At 43.7% G+C, this 19,836-nt stretch overlaps 1 protein-coding gene across 6 annotated transcripts in view; it reads left to right on the forward strand.

The window, feature by feature from the left end:
• DOCK10 (dedicator of cytokinesis 10) overlaps positions 1–19,836 on the forward strand; it is a 431,686-nt gene that overhangs the window by 141,093 nt on the left and 270,757 nt on the right. The window contains exon 1 of one of the 6 annotated variants that reach the window (XM_056564787.1): positions 12,490–12,656. The exons of the other annotated variants lie outside the window; for them this stretch is intronic. Within the exon in view, the coding sequence (XP_056420762.1) occupies positions 12,525–12,656 (132 nt within the window). The 5' untranslated portion in view covers positions 12,490–12,524. Of the gene's footprint in view, positions 1–12,489; positions 12,657–19,836 lie in introns of those variants that run through there. 6 annotated transcript variants of the gene reach the window in all.

Here is a 19,836-nt window from a genome sequence, read left to right on the forward strand (position 1 = left end):
TAGGGTCCATTACCGGCGGATCTGCAGCGTAAAATACGCTGCGTATCCATCCATGTGAATGAGCACTTAGGGTATGTTCACATGTAAAGGATCTGCTGTATATTTTCTGCAGCTGATTTTGCTACCTATTGAAGCTAATGGGTTGCAAAGTCAGCTGCACAAAATATGCAGCAGATCCTGTAGATGTGAATGTACCCTTAGGGTGCGTTCACACGCTCTTTGTTTTTGCAGGTTTTCCGCTGCGTATTTGAAAGGGTGCGGGCTCTTCTCGGCTACCCGCTGCAGATTTTCCACGGAGGAATTTACGCTGTGGAAAATCTGCCGCAAGCCCCATTGAAGTCAGTAGGGACTGCGGTGGATTTTCCGCAGCGTAAATTCTGCCGTGGAAAATCTGCTATGGACAGCCGAGAAGAGCCCGCCCTTTTCAAATACGCAGCGGAAAATCTGCAAAAAAAAAAAACAAAAAAAAAAAACAAAGAGCATGTGAATGCACCCTTAAGGGGTTAATGATAAATAAACAAGCAGTGTGTTCACATGTTGTCACCTCAGTGGGGTCACTTTCCCTCCTCCAGTGTCCACAGGCCACAAACAGGTCACATTAACAGAATTTTTTTGGGAAAAATCGTGGCAAAAATGGCGATGTTTTACCGCAATGTAGAAAAATCACGGTAAAACTGCGCCATTTTTGCAGGGATTTTTCCCCAAAATTGTTCTGGTAATGTGACCTGTTGGTGACCTGTGGACACTAGAGGAGGGAAAGTGGCCCCACTGGGCTGCAACTATACACATCACCCAGCCCCAGGTTATATGATGAGAGGGCAGAGAGGCAGGACACAGGGACATCACTCACCCTCACATGAAGCGGCCACTTTGTGTTCCTGGGAGGCCTGTCAGCTCTCGGCCTCCGTCCTCTTCCTGTGCTGGGGGCGGAGCCAACAATCAGATTCCCTTCATCCCTGCTCTGCTGCCTTTCTCTGCTAATGATACCCAGAGCAGGAGCAGCGCAGGGATATTTATATAGAGAAAGACATCACCTGAAAGTAGCACTTGTCTGACTGCGGATCCGGGACAAGTGTCCTGGATCCCCAGCAGCTGCAGCGGGCCCTTTACCTGGCTCGGCCTTTGGACCATGGCCGAATGGACCGGCCGGTCAGTCCGCCCCTGCTGTACAGTACAGAAAGTGCCCTAAAAAAGTAACATGGAGCTGCCCTTACCTGGTGTCCAAAGGAGCAGCTAACCATGGCACAGGTAAAGAGTAGTACAGAACATGTAGTACCAACCTGTACTGTAGGGAGGCGCTGCCAGACAGCCAGTCAGTGCATGCACTTCAGCAATGCAGGTGTATGCCAGTGAAATGCCCATTCTGATTGGTCAGTTCTTCCAGTCATTGACATGTTTCACAGATCTAGACTATCCGAAGCATTGTATGTTGAGTCTGGTTTCAAATTATGGTGGTCCAGAAAAGACAATTGTATGTTGAAATCATTGTAACCATAGGGCATTGTAAGTTGAGGGATCACTGTATTGTGCAGCAGTCAGGACTATGGGGGATATTTATCAAGTCCTGTGCAGAGGAAAAGTGAAGCAGTTGCCCATAGCAACCAATCAGATTGCTTATTTATTTTTTTGGAGGCCTCTTTAAAAATTAAAGAAGCAAGCTGCCCAGGTTTTGATAAATATCCCCCATATCCACATGCCTCATTATTGTATGAACTACTTTCTTGGCATCATTTCCCTTCTAAGGGTGCGTTCACACGGCCATCTGCCCCCGTTTTGTTTCCCGTTTAGGTTCCATTGTTGCTGCTTGAAAACGGTTTACAAACGGTTGTAAAATCATCCCATTGATGTCAACAATAACCGATCCAAACGGATAACATCCGTTTGCATCTGTTATTGTCCGTTTTTTTTTTTTAAGTCTGTTTTTATTTTTGACGGGAGAAGAACAGGACGGGTCTAGATGGCCGTGTGAACTCAGCCTAAAGGAGACTGAATATAATAGAAAGTCCCTGAACATGTCTGTAAAAGCCCCTAGGGGCTTACATAAAGGAGAATCATTGGAGACATCTATAGAGTCATTAGCTACATCTGATGGTTGCTTTGCATGACAAAGGTTGTGCAATTACTTCTAAATGACCTGTTGTTTCCTTATTATTGTATTTTAGATCATTGTCTCATCATTATGTTCCAGGTTAACTTGCTATACTGTACAAATGGATACGACCTCAGTAGTAAGCTTTATGTTATACTTGTTGACGTTGATGATAATGATCGTGAAAAGTTCAGATTAAGGTTATCTCAGTTTACGTGAATTTATATTAAAGGAAAACTGTCACATGTTTGCTCCCGCACTAACCACATGTACTGATGGATAGTGCGGGAGACGCTGATTCATTTGATCCCTGCCTTGGCCGGATCCGTCCGGCCGTTCGCCCGCAATCTTAGTTTTATTATATGTGGAAATGTAGCTGTCACTGGCACGGTCGGGGTTTCTGTAGCTTAACTGGCACTGACGTCAGCGCCGCCCGTCCGCAGCGCCACCCGCTTATGAATATTCATCCCCCATCCATCCAGCTCTCCCTCTGTTCGCCGCTCCTAACTGGTCTTCACTGCGCATGTGCTGCTTCCTGACATGTACAGTGAAGTCCAGTTAGGAGCGGCGAAGAGAGGGAGAGCTGGAGGGATGAATATTCATAAGCGGGCGGCGCTGCGGACGGGCCGCGCTGACGTCAGTGCCAGTTAAGCTACAGAAACCCCGCCCGTGCCAGTTACAGCCACATTTTCCCATATAATAAAACTAAGATTGTAGGCGAACGGCCAGTCGGATCCGGCCAAGCTAGGGAAGATAGGAATCAGCGTCTCACGCACTATCCATCAGTACCTGTGGTTAGTGCAGGAGCAAATATTTACAGTTTTCCTTTAATTGTGTTTAAATGGGCACTGTCAGATACAAAAAACTTTTTATATCTTGTACATCTTGACAAAACATTAACCATTCTAATATACTTCATAACAAAATGTCCTTTTTATAGAAATCATGACTTATAAAATCATGGCTTTGTCCAAGCTGAAGCAAAGGTATGGACAAAGTCCAGTAAGTGAGGGTGGGCTAGCACTCCTCTGTGCTTTCTCCTGTCTGATAGGACTCTTCTTTGCTCTCTTCTGTCTGATAGCACTCCTCTGTGCTCTCTCCTGTCAGTACTCCTCTGTGCTCTCTCCTGTCTGATAGGACTCCTCTGTGCTCTCTCCTGTCTGATAGCACTCCTCTGTGCTCGCTCTCCTGTCAGATAGGACTCCTCTGTGCTCTCTCCTGTCTTATAGGACTCCTCTGTGCTCTCTCCTGTCTGATAGCACTCCTCTGTGCTCTCTCCTGTCTGATAGCACTCCTCTGTGCTCTCTCCTGTCTGATAGCACTCCTCTTTGCTCTCTCCTGAATGATAGGACTCTTCTGTGCTCTCTCCTGTCTGATAGCAGTCCTCTGTGCTCTTTCCTGTCTGATAAGAATCCTCTGTGCTCTCTCCTAATAGGACTCCTTTGTGCTCTCCCATGTCTGATAGGACTCCTCTGTGCTCTCTCCTGTCTGATACCACTCTTCTGTGCTCTCTCCTGTCAGTACTCTTCTGTGCTCTCTCCTGTCTGATAGGACTCCTCTGTGCTTTCTCCTGTCTGATAGCACTTCTCTGTGCTCTCTTTTGTCTGATAGTACTTTTCTGTGCTTTCTCCTGTCTGATAGTACTTTTCTGTGCTTTCTCCTGTCTGATAGCACTCCTCTGTGCTCTCTCCTTTCTGATTGTACTCCTCTATTCTCTCTCCTGTCTGATAGGACTCCTCTGTGCTCTCTCCTGTCTGATAACACCCCTCTGTGCTCTCTCCTGTCTGATAGTACTCCTCTGTGCTCTCTCCTGCCTTATAGGACTCCTCTGTGCTCTCTCCTGTCTGTTAGGACTCCTCTGTGCTTTCTCCTGTCTGATAGCACTCCTCTGTGCTCTCTCCTGTCTGATAGTACTCCTCTGTGCTCTCTCGTGCCTAATAGGACTCCTCTGTGCTCTCTCCTGCCTGTTAGGACTCCTCTGTGCTTTCTCCTGTCTGATAGCACTCAACTGTGCTCTCTCCTGTCTGATAGTACTCCTCTGTGCTCTCTCTTGTCTGATAGCACTCACCTGTGCTCTCTCCTGTCTGATAGCACTCACCTGTGCTCTCTCCTGTCTGATAGCACTCCTATGTGCTCTCTCCTGTCTGATAGTTCTCCTCTGTGCTCTCTTTTGTCTGATAGTACTTTTCTGTGCTCTCTCCTGTCTGATTGTACTCCTCTATTCTCTCTCCTGTCTGATAGTACTCTTCTGTACTGTCTCCTGTCTGATAGTACTCCTTTGTGCTCTCTCCTGTCTGATAGTACTCCTCTTGTGTGTGCCCGCTGTCCTCTTAACAAAGCTGCGTTAAGCAACGAAACATGTCGAGGGGGGCTGAATTTAGATTTTAATACAGTGATCACTCCAACCTGAATTGCACACTGCAGGTGCATACGGGAATCATATACATTGGGACAGAGTAGCCTGTTTGGCAATAATCTAGATGTGGGCTTATTTGTATCCACAATGGAGTGAATAGCACTGGAATTTTAATCCACTTTTTTGGTGTGTGGGAAATAGGGTATCTTTTGGATTGCCTTTGGTGATCTATAGGCTCTGAACTGTGAATATACCCGCCATATATTGGTCTTTTGAATTCTGAACCCCAGCACTGAACACACATAACGTCCATGTCAATTTTGCCCCATTGTTTAAAACAGAAATAGAAATACACAACACGGTTTTGAAAAACACAACAAAGAAAAGGTGACATCACCTCTGGAGTTATAGAAACAGCAAAGCTTGTAGCATTACACTGTTTATGTAGCTATCATGAACCTCTATGGGAGTTACATAAAGTGCATAAAGCAGCACATTCAGCTGTTAGCAGCCTCTGATCACAACACCCACAGGCTGGATGGGGCCGGGGGCCACGGATACTCCGTAAATGTCGGGATACTCACCTTAACACTATTGTACGAGACTAATCCACATCCCAAACTATAGAGACACATCAATAAACGTATTATTTATTTACAACATATTATAGTTGTTCCTAAATTCAGTTTTCCGGTTTATATACTTACTCTGAATATGTCAGTAAAATAATGGTATAAAATACATGATTTAAAATTAAACAGCACTGTACATTCAGAAATACCCATTAAAGTAGGGGGAAAAAGAAACATGTAGGCCCAACTGCAGCATATTGTGAGAACACACTTGGCACTACATTTTTGCAGCTGGTACATGTAAATCTGGAGATAATAAACAGTAAGTAAGCAGAAGAAACAGTCTGGCTGATTCTAATCAGAGATGAGCGAAGTTACAGTGAGGTGATTCGTCACAAACTTCTCGGCTCGGCAGTTGCTGACTTTAGCCTGGATAAATGAGTTCAGCTTTCAGGTGCTCCGGTGGGCTGGAAAAGGTGGATACAGTCCTAGGAGAGAGTCTCCAGCCCACCGAAGCACCTCAAAGCTGAACTAATTTATTAGGCAGGCTAAAGTCAGCAACTGCTGAGCTGCGTGGTTCGTGACGAATCAAATTACTGTAACTTCGCTCATCTCTAATTATAATCATAATGATATCATGGATGTATGCAGACACGCAGCATTGAGGTATCAGCAGTGATGCTCCTGTATACACAGAATTAGATACATTCATAACGGGATACATTCATGATGGGATACATTTAATAAATCAATGCAAGTTGTATTTAGCAGTAGATGTGGAGTAGAAAATGGATTGTATACCTACATCTAGACATCCTTCGGTTTCGCGCTTTCTTTTAGTGACAGTTTTCTGCCTATTGGTGTAGTCAAACATATTGTCGACATTCAATGCATTTGGAAAGTCTTCAGACCCTTTCACTTTTTTCACATTTTGTTATGTTGCGGTATTGTGCTAAAATAAAATAAATAAGTTCACCACCAACATTCTGAACTTGATAGCGTATAATGAGAAAGTAAAATCAGAATGTAAGAAATCTTTGCTAATGTATTGAAAAGGAAAATATTACATGGATATAAGTATTCAGACCCTTTACTCCGTAGACATGTGCAGAACCAAAAATTTTGTTTTTTTCATTTTGTTCATTTTCGTTTTTTTTTTCAATTTTCGGTTCCGTGAATATTCGGAATGCTGTGCATTTGTCATATTCGGTTTTCGGATGCATCCGCGGAAATTTCTTTAGTTTTCGGATGCATTCGTTAATAACATTGAATGCATTCGTTAATTCGGATCTTTCGTTATATCTATAAAATTCGTTAAATTTAGCATTCGTTACTAAACGAAATGCACATTAGTTTCACTTGCTGATCCTCTTTTGTAATAAATAGCAGGTGTTACCTTAGGATTCTTGTTGTTATCACCTTTTTTTGCAGTTTTCTCTGTGTAGGAAGGCAAGTTTTCCACAGGTAAACCCAATGAAAAAAATGTAATTCATTCCTTACATTCGGTTTACTGATAACGAATGCATTCCTTAACTGTATATTCGTATTCTTTTTCGGAAATATTCGTTTTTTTTTTCTTCCTGCATTTGGATTGTAACGAACACCCGAAAACGGGAAAATTCGTTAAGTTTAGTATTCGTTCCAAAACGAATTGCACATGTCTATTACTCGGTATTTAGTTGAAGCCCCTTTGGCAGCGATTCCAGCCTCCAGTCTTCATGGGTGTACATAAAGTGCATAAGGCAGCACACTCAATTGGATTGAGGGATTTTCTGACACTTCTGATGTTCCGCTCCATCTACTTAGGGAGCAGAGCGGTGACGTGGGCTGTCAATCATGCTGAGGGGGCGTAATTTCAGCACAGCAGACAGGACTAGGTGAGTATAGCTCCTCAACCAGGGGACTACTTATGGGGCCAGCGGAGGACACTTTTAAGTTATATATCCTTACCGTCCCTACAGGAAGGAACATCTTTCAAGGATGGTGAGGAACATAATTTTACCATATATAACGCATTGCGGCATGTTATGTATAGTAAAATCTGATTTCAGGTTCCTTTTAAAATATATAATAAAATATTTACAAAAATGTGAGGTGTGTTAAAGGGTTAAAACATAAGAACAGTCAGAAAACAGCAGTTTACAGGGGAGGGAGATACATAATAGTCAAGACCTTAGAGCATTCAGTTGGATTTTTTTATTTATTTTGTGACATTTTGTACTGGGGTTTTCCTTACAAATTTTGAAAATTTTCAGAGAAGTCTATGAAAGAACATGCTGCAATTTCATAAAAAAAACGGATGTAAAAACCAAAAACATTGTGCATATTGAAACTCCTAGTCTAGGACAGTGTTTCCCAAACATTGTGCCTTCAGCTGTTGCAAAACTACAACTCCCAGTATGCCCAGACAGCCAAAGGCTGGACACACACTGGTTGGGAAACATTGGTCTAAAAACTAGTAACCCTTGCAGTTTTCATGGTAGATTTTGATGCCGTTTTGCATACAAAAGCTAAGAGTGAATACAAAGATGAAGGACAAGTATTAAAGGAGTACTCCAGGATATGAAAACGTACAGTGGTCCCTCAACATACGATGGTAATTTGTTCCAAACGAGCCATCGTTTGTCGAATCCATCGTATGTTGTCGTGCAATATAAAGTATAGGAAGCTGTACTCGCCTGTCCCCGCCACTCGCGATGGTGACCCCGGGCCTCCGCTGTGCTCTCCTGGTCTTCGCCGATCCTCTGCTGTCTTCTACGGTCCTCTCCTGGTCTTCTCCGGTCCTCTGCTGTCTTCCGCAAGGCCTTACTGGGCCTGCGTAGCGACGTCATTACGCCGCTGTGAACGCCATTCCTATTGGATGACGTGCGCAGCAGCATATTGATGTCATCGGAGAGGGCCGAGAAGACACCGGAAGACCAGCACTGGACCCGGAGGGCACCCCGAAGCATCGTGGAGGAGTAAGTAATACTTACTGCACCACACGGGGAACATTAAGCTGCTATCCAGCAGCAGCTTAAGCATTTCGTATGTCGATTTGATCATATGTCGGGGCCATCGTAGGTCGGGGGGTCACTGTTTCCCCTATCCTAAGGATAGGAGATTAATTTCAGATTGCGGGGGGGGGGTCCGTCCACTGGGGCCCCCCGCGATCTCCCATACGGGGCCAACAGCTCTTTGCCGAGAGAGTGCATTTCGACCTCCACATGTCGTGGCGGCCGCCACGCCCCCTCAATATATCTCTATGACAGAGTCGGAGACTACTGAATGCAGTGCTCCGGCTCTCCTATAGAGATGTATTAAGGGGGCGTGTCGGCCGCCGCTTCATGCAGTGGTTGGACTTGCCCCCGTGCCGCTGACTGCCAGGGCCTAATACAGGAGATTGCGGGTGGGCCCAGCTGTCGGACCCCCCTGCAATCTGAAACTCATCCCCTATCCGTAGGATAAGGGATAAGTTTTCATATCCCTGAGTGTTCCTTTAAAGATGATCTGGCACTTCTTTTTTGTATCTCTTCTTGTGTTTGACTCAAAAAACTAAAACACAAGTGCATGTACATTTACAGCTGCATACTCTACTAATAGACTTGTACAGAGATAGGGGCTGCTAGATATGTGCATCATTCTATTCATTAATCAATGTTATCTATATGATTTATATCACACTTGTCAATGAGTCAACAGGAAGCAGTGAATTGGAGCCGACTTCCTGGGTGTTAACACTGCAGCTTATTTATAAAGTTAGACAATTGAATTTGATATACTGAATCGCATAAAAGTGTCACTACTGCCCAAAGTAATCTATATGTTGTTTTGTGTCTAGTGGCATACCTAGTAGAATTACAGATCACACAACCGTTTTGTGGCCTCCATACTCAACCATCGCTAGAAGGTCCTCACTGCAAGCAGATTTTTACAGCTTCTAAATGAGTTAAATAGTAGTTGTATGAATATATATGAAGTTATCTTCATCTAGTGGGGCCTGTTTGTCATCAGTATGTTATTATATTAGGCCATGTTCACAGCATGTTTGTGGTGACATTTATTGAAAGCATATCCGTAAACTCCCATCACCCAATGGAGACCAATAGAGTGACATTATGGCCCTTTTGGAAGGTTTCTGTTAGAATTTATGTTAAATTGTTGGAATAATACAGAACCCGCTATTCCATATACAGTAGCAGGATCCAGTAAGAAATGTCTATTGCACAGTATAATTTTTTTTAGCCTGAGAATCAATGCTCTACATTGGATGTATATGGCAGTGACTTTCCCAGTGTACACCTTGCAGACATGTCAAGAACACAGATGAAAAGAGCCTAAGGTGATTTAGAGCGAAATGTGTAGAAAACACAGCCTAAAGTAATTATCTTTAATAAAGGGAGTGAGTAGTGTTGGGCCTGTTCTACTTTGCTATGGAGCATTATGATCTCTGGAAACGTCCTCATTAATTATATCATTATTATTATAATATTTATTTATCTATTATTATAATTTTTAATTTTTTTTGGGGGGGGGATAGGTTGACAACAAATTGGTGGCTATTACAACTGCTAAAAGAGTTCTCACCTAGATTTCCTGGAGCCCTAGACTGCATATCGGCCTTATGAGGCAGGATATCTCCCACTTCTGTGTTAATGTGGAGCTAGACAGATCTACTTTTCAGTAGTCTGTGAAAGTTGAATGTAATGGCTTCAATCGAGGTTGCCCAATAGCAGGGAAAAGCATAACTAAGAGAAAGCTGAATAGACAGTCTGACAGAAAAAGAAGAACTAATCACTAATTTAGTCATGTGTCAGTGAAAACACTGTTAAAGTATACCTGCCATGTCACAAGATATAAACCTGCTTGGGTTTGCAAGATAAACCCTTCAAAGTTTTTCACTTGTGTTATTAAAGGGGTTATCCATCATAAGGTGATTTTAGTACGTACCTGGCAGACAGTAATGGACATGCTTAGGAAGGATCTCCACTTGTCTTGGGGCGAAATGACTATGTCATGAGATTACCATAACACTGTGGCTAGCTTTTTGTGAACTTGTATTTCCTGTTTGACTTTTCTTTTTTTGACTACAAATCCCACAGTTCCATTTTCCTCCCTCCCACACATCAGCCACCCCACCCGTTGAAACAAACGACCTGTGGTTTTCAATCAGGGCGCCTACAGCTGTTGCATTAGTTGCAGATTGATCCCTCAACCCATTGAAGCAGACAGGCTCCCTGTCATCAGCTGACTAGTGAGTCAGGTCTCGGCCGCATTGTAAGCTGGGAAAAATCCGAGACAACAGTCATTTTGTATGCTGTTAAAATAGTGGGGTGAAAATCACAGAAGAATTGTGAGAAAACCGTCACACACAGGTACAGACACTATATTATGAACTACACTAACTTTACAGACCCTGTAGCATAGTCAAATAAAAAAAATTCCTGGAATACCCCTTTAAGCCTGTGAGAGTCCCTTCCATAATGCACAGCTATTTCACATTCCATTTCAGGGACCAAGACTGGGCTGTTTGACAATAGTACATACACAGAACTTCTTTTCCCTTACTTCTCTGGTCAATCAGAGTACAGCACCCTACACCTCTCTGCTATGCCATGACATAGTGGTGGATAAAAGTGCACTGGACTGAACAGATAGATTCCAGGTGGATCAAAAGGGGTTACTTTTTTATAGGCTTTACAAGGTGCTTTGTGAGCAGAAAAAAAGAAACAGGAGCAACACCAAATACTGAGCTTCTGCTGAAAAGTTAATGGGAGGGGAAGGGGAGATTACAGTGCAACATTGTGGACATGCAACATTAGGTACATTTTTATTTACACAAAGGACAGTTGCCTTGAGATTTATGGGTAGTGAGAGATCATGGGTCAAGGGAAGCCTTTCAGGAACATTGAGGATCATCTTAAGTAGGCAGACTGGCTCAGCTTGCAGCAAGTACACAGGCTTTTTAGGCTCTCTCCCTTGGACAAAGCACATTCTAAGTACCCAACCCCCCTCCTGCTTCCTGTGTTTTGTCCTTATCTAGCTGTCACTAGAGGCAGATTGCCCCCAACAACAGGCATTGAACAACAGATTGCAAGGAAGGAAGACACTTAATGGCCAAGATTTTAGAGATGTTTTTCTGGGTAATTTTCTTTTTCTAGTCATTTTTGGTAAATTAAGTGATTCACAAATATGTTACAGATTATATAGACATGGGGAATAGAAATGACAGTGGCCATTTAATGGACAGTCTAGAAATGCCTTAGACTTATCACAGTGGCTCAGGCTGTTTGATAAATGTGGTGCATCTTTAGACTGTATAACTTAGGTTTAGATCACCTATTAGCTGGTCAGAGCTATTTCTGCGGAGACCGCAAAATGGCTGTCTGCCAATGGTGACCATGCATGCTGGCAGAGCTTGATAGGATCTGCAAAGAATGACAGAAAATCCCCAAATCCAGGTGGGCAAACCTTGTAGTATCATCCTCAAAAAGATTGGAGGTTTTGATCTCTGCCAAAAGTGGTTCAACTTTTGGCAGAGATCAAATGCAGCACGTATAGTAAATGCAGCACGTAGAGTATATGCTGCATATTTCACTCTGCAATAAATCCACCGGGCAGTGGGAATCATGGGGGAAATGTTGAATTCATTTTTATTTTTTGTGCATATGGCCGCAACATAGCAAAATATTAAAAAGTGTACGGTCTTCAGTCTGAGTTAGAGTCCCTTCAGTATACAAAGAACCAAGAAATCAGCAGCACTCCGTTTCTTCAGATGTGTGAGTCAGTGTGTGGCTTTATTCAACTTGCGTTGCAAGCAGCTAAGTTTCGGCTGTCTCACACAGCCATTATCAGCCTGATGATGGCTGTGTGAGACAGCCAAAACTTAGCTACTTGTAACACAAGATGGATAAAGCCACACACTGACTCATCTGAAGGAATGGAGTGCTGCTGATTTCTTGGTTCTTCTAACATACATATATATACAGTGTATATATATATATATATATATATATATATATATATTATATATATATATATATATATATATATTATCTAGCACAGATGCATTTTTGATGCATTTTTGACTCCCTTAGCACTTAAAACTGTTGATGGTAGCATATAAAGTATTCATAAAGGATTTAAATCACATGATACATTTGGCATGTGCAATGTTGTCCATTTTCTTTTGCACTTTTTCTAAACGATTTGTGCTGCATTTTACAAATGCAGTATTAAAGATTTACATATATAAACACTATATGGTAGGAGACAAATACTATATGTAGGTGCTAGTTTTATTCCTTCCTCTATAGGAGCACAGCAGATACTTGTTACTCATGCGTATATTGTTGCTATGTTAAGTCAATACATTTAGATGTAGCATTCTGGTCTCACTGGAAGGTGTGAGCAGTGCTTCTTCCTTTTAGTGTGAGACTACATTATACTTCCGTTTCGTATGTGCATTACTTAGGTTTCTGTTCTGCAAAGCATAAGAAAGGCAAGGGGTTTCACATGCAACTCGTCTATGGAGACTGTGCTCCTCAATACAATGAGCTTAAAGGGAAAAGTTTTCAGGAGGGAGCCATGCCCAGAAGCATGGAAGAAGCGGAAAACTATGAGAAGAGTCCATCAAGGAAGGCTTCCAAGACTGAGCTGTGTAGGTGATGGCACTTCTTTTCTTCTACTTCTTTATTTTTATGTGTCATTTAGAAAGAACTTTAGATGAAATGTCCATCTTCCTAAACAAACCAGAGATTTGTAGGAAACCTTGGGTGATGAACGTTTAATGGCAGATGCTGTTGTCTACATTTGCACTAGTTGTGATCTTAAGATCAGTGTATCACTAAATACTTAATTTGGGCCAATAGGAGTTACCACATGTGTTCCTTAAGTTACTCCTCCATCCTATGGGCTAATAATGTATTATATGAATATACTTATTCACAAGGGCTTATCATACATTACAGGAAACAGCACCTAAATGGCCAAACTTTTAGCCCTTTAGATCCTTTACTTACATGCTGTAGGTGTAGGGTGTTCCTAAGCTGATTTTATCATATAGAAATGAGTCCTTATAATGGTTACATTCAGCATTGGTATGTTAATTAGACTTGATATGTAACCCATATTTATAGGAAAAGTGTTCTTTTGCATTGACATTTGTATAAAGTGGTAGATGTAGACAACATGTCATATGTTATACATTCTGTGGTTATCGTTCAGTTCCGTTTAAGACAGTCTAGATCTGAGTCAAGTACTTAAGTAGGAAGTTTGGATTGTTGGGTGTGTTGCAGCTATTAACAGCAAGGCTTGTTACATGAGATGTGATGCATATGTTACTAAAGGAGAAGCATTTAAAGGAGAACTCCAGAATATAAAAATTGTTGCCCATATTGCCTGCAGTAAAAAAAATAAAGATGTACATACCTTCCTCCGCTCCCCCGGGGGCCTCCGGTAACCGTCTCCGGTCTCCGTCGCGATCCACTTCCTGGTTGCCGGTGGTCGGAGAATCATACTGCGCTCAGCCAATCACCAGCCGCAGCGAAGTCCGACTTGGCCGGGGATAGGCTGAGCGGCAGTGTGAGAACGCTTCAGGACCCCAAATTCTTCACTACACCGGTACCTGCTGCCGGGGCCGAAAACGCCACACTGCCGTTTAGCCTATCGCCGGCCGAGTTGGGACTTTGCTGCGGCTGGTGATCGGCTGAGCACAGTAAGACTCTCCGACCACCGGCAACCAGGAAGAGGATCACGGCGGAGACCGGAGCCGGTTACCGGAGGCCCCGGGGGAGCGGAGGAAGGTATGTACATCTTTATTTTTTTTACTGCTGGCAGTATGGGGAACAATTTTTATATTCTGGAGTTCTCCTTTAATAATCATATTAAATATTGTCTAGTAACAATCCCAGTATATATTATTCCATACTGTATTACTTTTATGTACTCTGTTAACCTCAAAGTTTATACATTTAGTTCATACAGCGACAATCAGTCTAAAAATAATTGTCATAGATATAACTATTCCGTACTCATGCCAATATGAGAGGTCATAGTAAATGTGTATAAGGTCACTAGAACCTCCAAAAAGTGCAGTTATTTCCAGTGATTCTAAAGGAGGAGAAAAGAATAGCCTGGAAATGGACAGCACATAACCAGTACTCTTCTATTAAAGTATAAAGTCCACATGCACTTTGGTTGATGCTTGACTAAAATATTACAGTGAGCAGCTGCATTAGGTGCATTATGTATGCTGCATTATGTATAAGATGTATTGCATGGAGCACTGTGTATTTTCTTAAGTCACTGTGATCCGTCAACAAATCCTGCTTTCTTTAAGCAGGAGCAAGGAAAACCTTAGGAATGGATGTCATATGGAATTTATACTTACTGACATAAAAGCACTGGTAGTGTGTCAATAGTATATGCCACCAACAAAGCTGTAGACTGACTGGTGACACAGACGACAGCCAGCTGCTTATACTGTCTGCTCTATATCATTGGCACCTACTAACTTTTAACCCTGGTGCCAGGTTATACACCAAATAACCAGTTGCAACGTGAAGGAACAAAAATATTCATTTGGTAGACTATAGAATTGGTCAGTTGGTATGTCATTTTACATGGATTTATTCAGGTTTTTTATCACAATTTCCACAGCTTTTGTCTGATGATTCATTCTGACATATTGTAGTCATATGATGTCATTCATAAATCTTTGGAGGAAAGCTCACAGGACATATAAAGTCACAATGATGGCTCCAGTACATAAGAGTACATATGTTTTATAATTACACCATGCGGTTGCTTGGCACAAGCCCAGCCAATGAACACTTCTGCCAATCACATGGCAACATTACATCTCGTCATGGTGCACTTCAAATACATAAAAAGATGAGAATTGGTACCGTGTTAGGAGATAAGTACATTTTCAAGACCTCTCAGGCCCCTTCAAGGGCATGTTATACCCAATGGAGTTACCTTTGAGGCCCTCAAAGCTTGCAGTCTATACCTTTTAAAGGGATACTCTGCCCCTAAGACATCTTATCCCCTATCCAAAGGACCCCCGTCAAATATATTGACTCCCACTCTGCCAAGTTAGATGCCCTGGAACTTAAACTGGAGGACCTTGAAAATATTTTGCAGCAGGCAAACATTCACATCAGGGGCCTCCCGGAAGGAGAAACTAGCCTTCGGGCTGTAGTCGACTCTATGTTCCAGGCCCTTATGCCGCAACTCAAGCCTGAGTTACTATGAATGAACTGGGTGCACCGAGCCTCTCCATGTTCCTGGTGGACATTTCCTGTTGATCACACCACTCCGTTGCTTAGAAGCTGAGTGTGGCCAGATTATTGTGCCCTTTACCCAGTCTGTGGGCCTGGAAGTATGCCAGTCTGAGCTAATATTTGTTCTGTCTTTCCAGATCTTTGTTTGTTCTTTTGTTCTGTTCTTTTTTTTGTTCTTTTTGTGGGCTTCTTTTCTCTCCTCTTTCCTTTTTTGTTCTATCTATGTGATGTCTGTCAGTTCCTTTTATCTTTATGGATTGCACCGTATAAATGTGTTAGATATTGTCCCATAATGTTAGGGGGTTCAATTCCCCTTCAGAACGACAGAAGGCATTCATGGACTATGTGAAACACCACCCAAACTTTATTGGCCCCCAAAAGTCCCATTTCGCACCCTCTTGTCCAAGGTTTTTGCATTCACATTTTCTAGAGTATATATGTCTTTCTTTCTGTCTTAATGCAAGGGTGTTCTTATTTGTATTCATAATAATTTACCTTTTAAGATTGAACACTCTCATATTGACTCAGATGGTCTCTATTTTATTTTATTGAGTTCCCTTTATGGGCGCCGATTATGCCTTGTTAACTCATATGTTCCTAACATTAACCCTACCTCCTTTTTTCACACTATGTGCCAGCGTTTATCCTCATTTACTTATGATGTGATACTCTGGGCGGGGGATTTAAATTTTGGGTTAAATGGGAAATTGGATAGGTCCTTCCCTACACCTGAGGTCTAAGGTTTTTCTTACAAACAAACATATACAATGTGTAAGACATAACATAACAACAAATAACATTAACACATACCACCCCTACCCACCCGCCCTACTCAACCCATAGCCCACCCTGCACAAGATAAAGGGTGCTACATAATCAATAATCAAGACCATTATACAAAGGTAGCAGAAAGAAAAGAACAACAAAAATATAAAAATAAATAAAGAGGAACAAAAAAGAAGAAAGGAGAAAAAATACCAAGTATCTCACTCTAAGTTAAGAATCCAACCACGACTCATCTCATCACTTACCTATTACAACAAAAAATTATTTAACCACTTCTCCCATATAACATAGTATAAACCGATTCTTTTAATTTCTTATAAACATAGGTTTCTAGTATAATATTATTACTCATTTTTTTTGTCATTCTGGAAGGGAAATCAGTATCCTTCCAGTGCGACGCTATTATTTTTCAGGCCATATATAGTATCCTAAGTATAGCTAGCTCAACCTCTTCTTGGGCATTAACCCCAGATATACAACCCAGTAAACATATTAGTGGATTATCCTCAATAGATATCTGATATATATTTCTAATAAGTTCTCTTACGGAATTCCAGTATCTCCTTAATTTAGGGCAGTTCCACATCATATGCACAAGATTGGTGTCACGATGCCGGCTGGCAGGTAGTGGACCCTCTGTGCCAGAGAGGGATTGGCGTGGACCGTGCTAGTGGACCGGTTCTAAGCCACTACTGGTTTTCACCAGAGCCCGCCGCAAAGCGGGATGGTCTTGCTGCGGCGGTAGTGACCAGGTCGTATCCACTAGCAACGGCTCACCTCTCTGGCTGCTGAAGATAGGCGCGGTACAAGGGAGTAGGCAGAAGCAAGGTCGGACGTAGCAGAAGGTCGGGGCAGGCAGCAAGGATCGTAGTCAGGGGCAACGGCAGAAGGTCTGGAAACACTGGCAAGGGACACACAAGGAACGCTTTCACTGGCACTAAGGCAACAAGATCCGGCAAGGGAGTGCAAGGGAAGTGAGGTAATATAGGGAGTGCACAGGTGATAACTCTAATTGGAACCACTGCGCCAATCAGCGGCGCAGTGGCCCTTTAAATCGCAGAGACCCGGCGCGCGCGCGCCCTAGGGAGCGGGGCCGCGCGCGCCGGGACAGAACAGACGGGGAGCGAGTCAGGTAGGAGAGCCGGGGTGCGCATCGCGAGCGGGCGCTACCCGCATCGCGAATCGCATCCCGGCTAGCAGCAGGATCGCAGCGCCCCGGGTCAGAGGACGTGACCGGGGCGCTGCAGCGGAGGAGGTGAAGCGAGCGCTCCGGGGAGGAGCGGGAACCCGGAGCGCTCGGCGTAACAGTACCCCCCCCCTTGGGTCTCCCCCTCTTCTTGGAGCCTGAGAACCTGAGGAGCAGACTTTTGTCAAGGATGTTGTCCTCAGGTTCCCAGGATCTCTCTTCAGGACCACAACCCTCCCAGTCTACTAAAAAAAAATTTTTTCCTCTGACCTTTTTGGCAGCCAAAATCTCCTTGACCGAGAAGACGTCCGAGGAGCCGGAAACAGGAGTGGGAGGAACAGATTTGGGAGAAAAACGGTTGAGGATGAGTGGTTTGAGAAGAGAGACGTGAAAGGCATTAGGGATACGAAGAGAAGGAGGAAGAAGAAGTTTATAAGAGACAGGATTAATTTGACACAGAATTTTGAAAGGACCAAGATAGCGTGGTCCCAACTTGTAGCTAGGGACACGGAAGCGGACAAATTTAGCGGAGAGCCATACCTTGTCTCCAGGGGAAAAAACGGGGGGAGCTCTTCTTTTCTTATCCGCGAACCTCTTCATGCGTGAAGAAGCCTGTAAGAGAGAATTTTGGGTCTCTCTCCATATAATGGAAAGGTCACGAGAAATTTCATCCACAGCGGGCAGACCAGAGGGCAAGGGGGTAGGGAGGGGGGGAAGAGGGTGACGGCCGTACACCACGAAAAATGGGGATTTGGAGGAAGATTCAGAGACCCTGAAGTTATACGAGAATTCGGCCCATGGAAGGAGATCTGCCCAGTCATCCTGGCGGGAGGAAACAAAATGTCGCAAATAATCACCCAGGATCTGGTTAATTCTTTCTACTTGTCCATTGGACTGGGGATGATATGCAGAGGAAAAATTTAATTTAATCTTGAGTTGTTTACAGAGAGCTCTCCAGAATTTAGACACGAATTGGACCCCTCTATCCGAGACAATCTGCGTAGGCAACCCGTGAAGACGAAAAATGTGTACAAAAAATTGTTTAGCCAACTGAGGCGCAGAAGGAAGACCAGGAAGAGGAATGAAATGTGCCATTTTGGAGAATCGATCAACGACCACCCAAATAACGGTGTTGCCACGGGAAGGGGGTAAATCAGTAATAAAATCCATACCAATCAGAGACCAAGGCTGTTCGGGGACAGGCAGAGGATGAAGAAAACCAGCGGGCTTCTGGCGAGGAGTCTTATCCCGGGCACAGATAGTGCAGGCTCGCACAAAGTCCCCAACATCCGTCTCCAGAGTTGGCCACCAATAGAAGCGGGAGATGAGTTGCACAGATTTCTTGATGCCCGCATGACCTGCGAGATGGGAGGAGTGACCCCATTTGAGGATTCCGAGGCGTTGGCGTGGAGAAACAAAGGTCTTTCCTGGAGGAGTCTGTCTGATGGAGGCAGGAGAAGTGGAGATCAGGCAGTCAGGTGGAATGATGTGTTGCGGAGGGAGATCAACTTCTGAGGCATCCGAGGAACGAGAGAGAGCATCGGCTCTAATGTTCTTATCGGCAGGACGAAAGTGGATCTCAAAATTAAATCGGGCAAAGAACAGAGACCACCGGGCCTGGCGAGGATTCAGCCGTTGGGCCGACTGGAGGTAGGAGAGGTTCTTGTGGTCGGTGTAGATAATAACAGGAAATCTTGATCCCTCCAGCAGATGCCTCCATTCCTCAAGTGCTAATTTAATGGCTAGAAGTTCTCGATCCCCGATGGAGTAGTTCCTCTCCGCTGGAGAGAAGGTCCTAGAGAAAAAACCACAAGTGACAGCATGCCCGGAAGGATTTTTTTGTAGAAGAACAGCTCCAGCTCCTACTGAGGAGGCATCAACCTCCAATAGGAAGGGTTTGGAAGGGTCAGGTCTGGAGAGCACGGGAGCCGAAGAAAAGGCAGACTTGAGTTGTTTAAAGGAGTCTTCTGCTTGAGGAGGCCAGGACTTGGGATCAGCATTTTTCTTGGTTAAAGCCACGATAGGAGCCACAATGGTAGAAAAATGTGGAATAAATTGCCTGTAATAATTGGCGAACCCCAAAAAGCGTTGGATAGCACGGAGTCCGGAGGGGCGTGGCCAATTTAAGACGGCAGAGAGTTTGTCTGGATCCATCTGTAGTCCCTGGCCAGAGACCAAATATCCTAGAAAAGGAAGAGATTGGCATTCAAACAGACATTTCTCAATTTTGGCATAGAGTTGGTTGTCACGAAGTCTCTGAAGAACCATACGGACATGCCGGCGGTGTTCCTCTAGATTGGCAGAAAAAATTAGGATATCGTCCAGATATACCACAACACAGGAGTATAATAGATCACGAAAAATTTCATTGACAAAGTCTTGGAAGACGGCAGGGGCATTGCACAGTCCAAAGGGCATGACCAGATACTCAAAGTGTCCATCTCTGGTGTTAAATGCCGTTTTCCACTCGTCCCCCTCTCTGATGCGGATGAGGTTATAGGCGCCTCTTAAGTCCAATTTAGTGAAGATGTGGGCACCTTGGAGGCGATCAAAGAGTTCAGAGATGAGGGGTAAGGGGTAGC

The sequence above is a fragment of the Hyla sarda genome, chromosome 3 (genome assembly GCF_029499605.1).
Source record: "Hyla sarda isolate aHylSar1 chromosome 3, aHylSar1.hap1, whole genome shotgun sequence".
NCBI lineage: Eukaryota > Metazoa > Chordata > Amphibia > Anura > Hylidae > Hyla > Hyla sarda.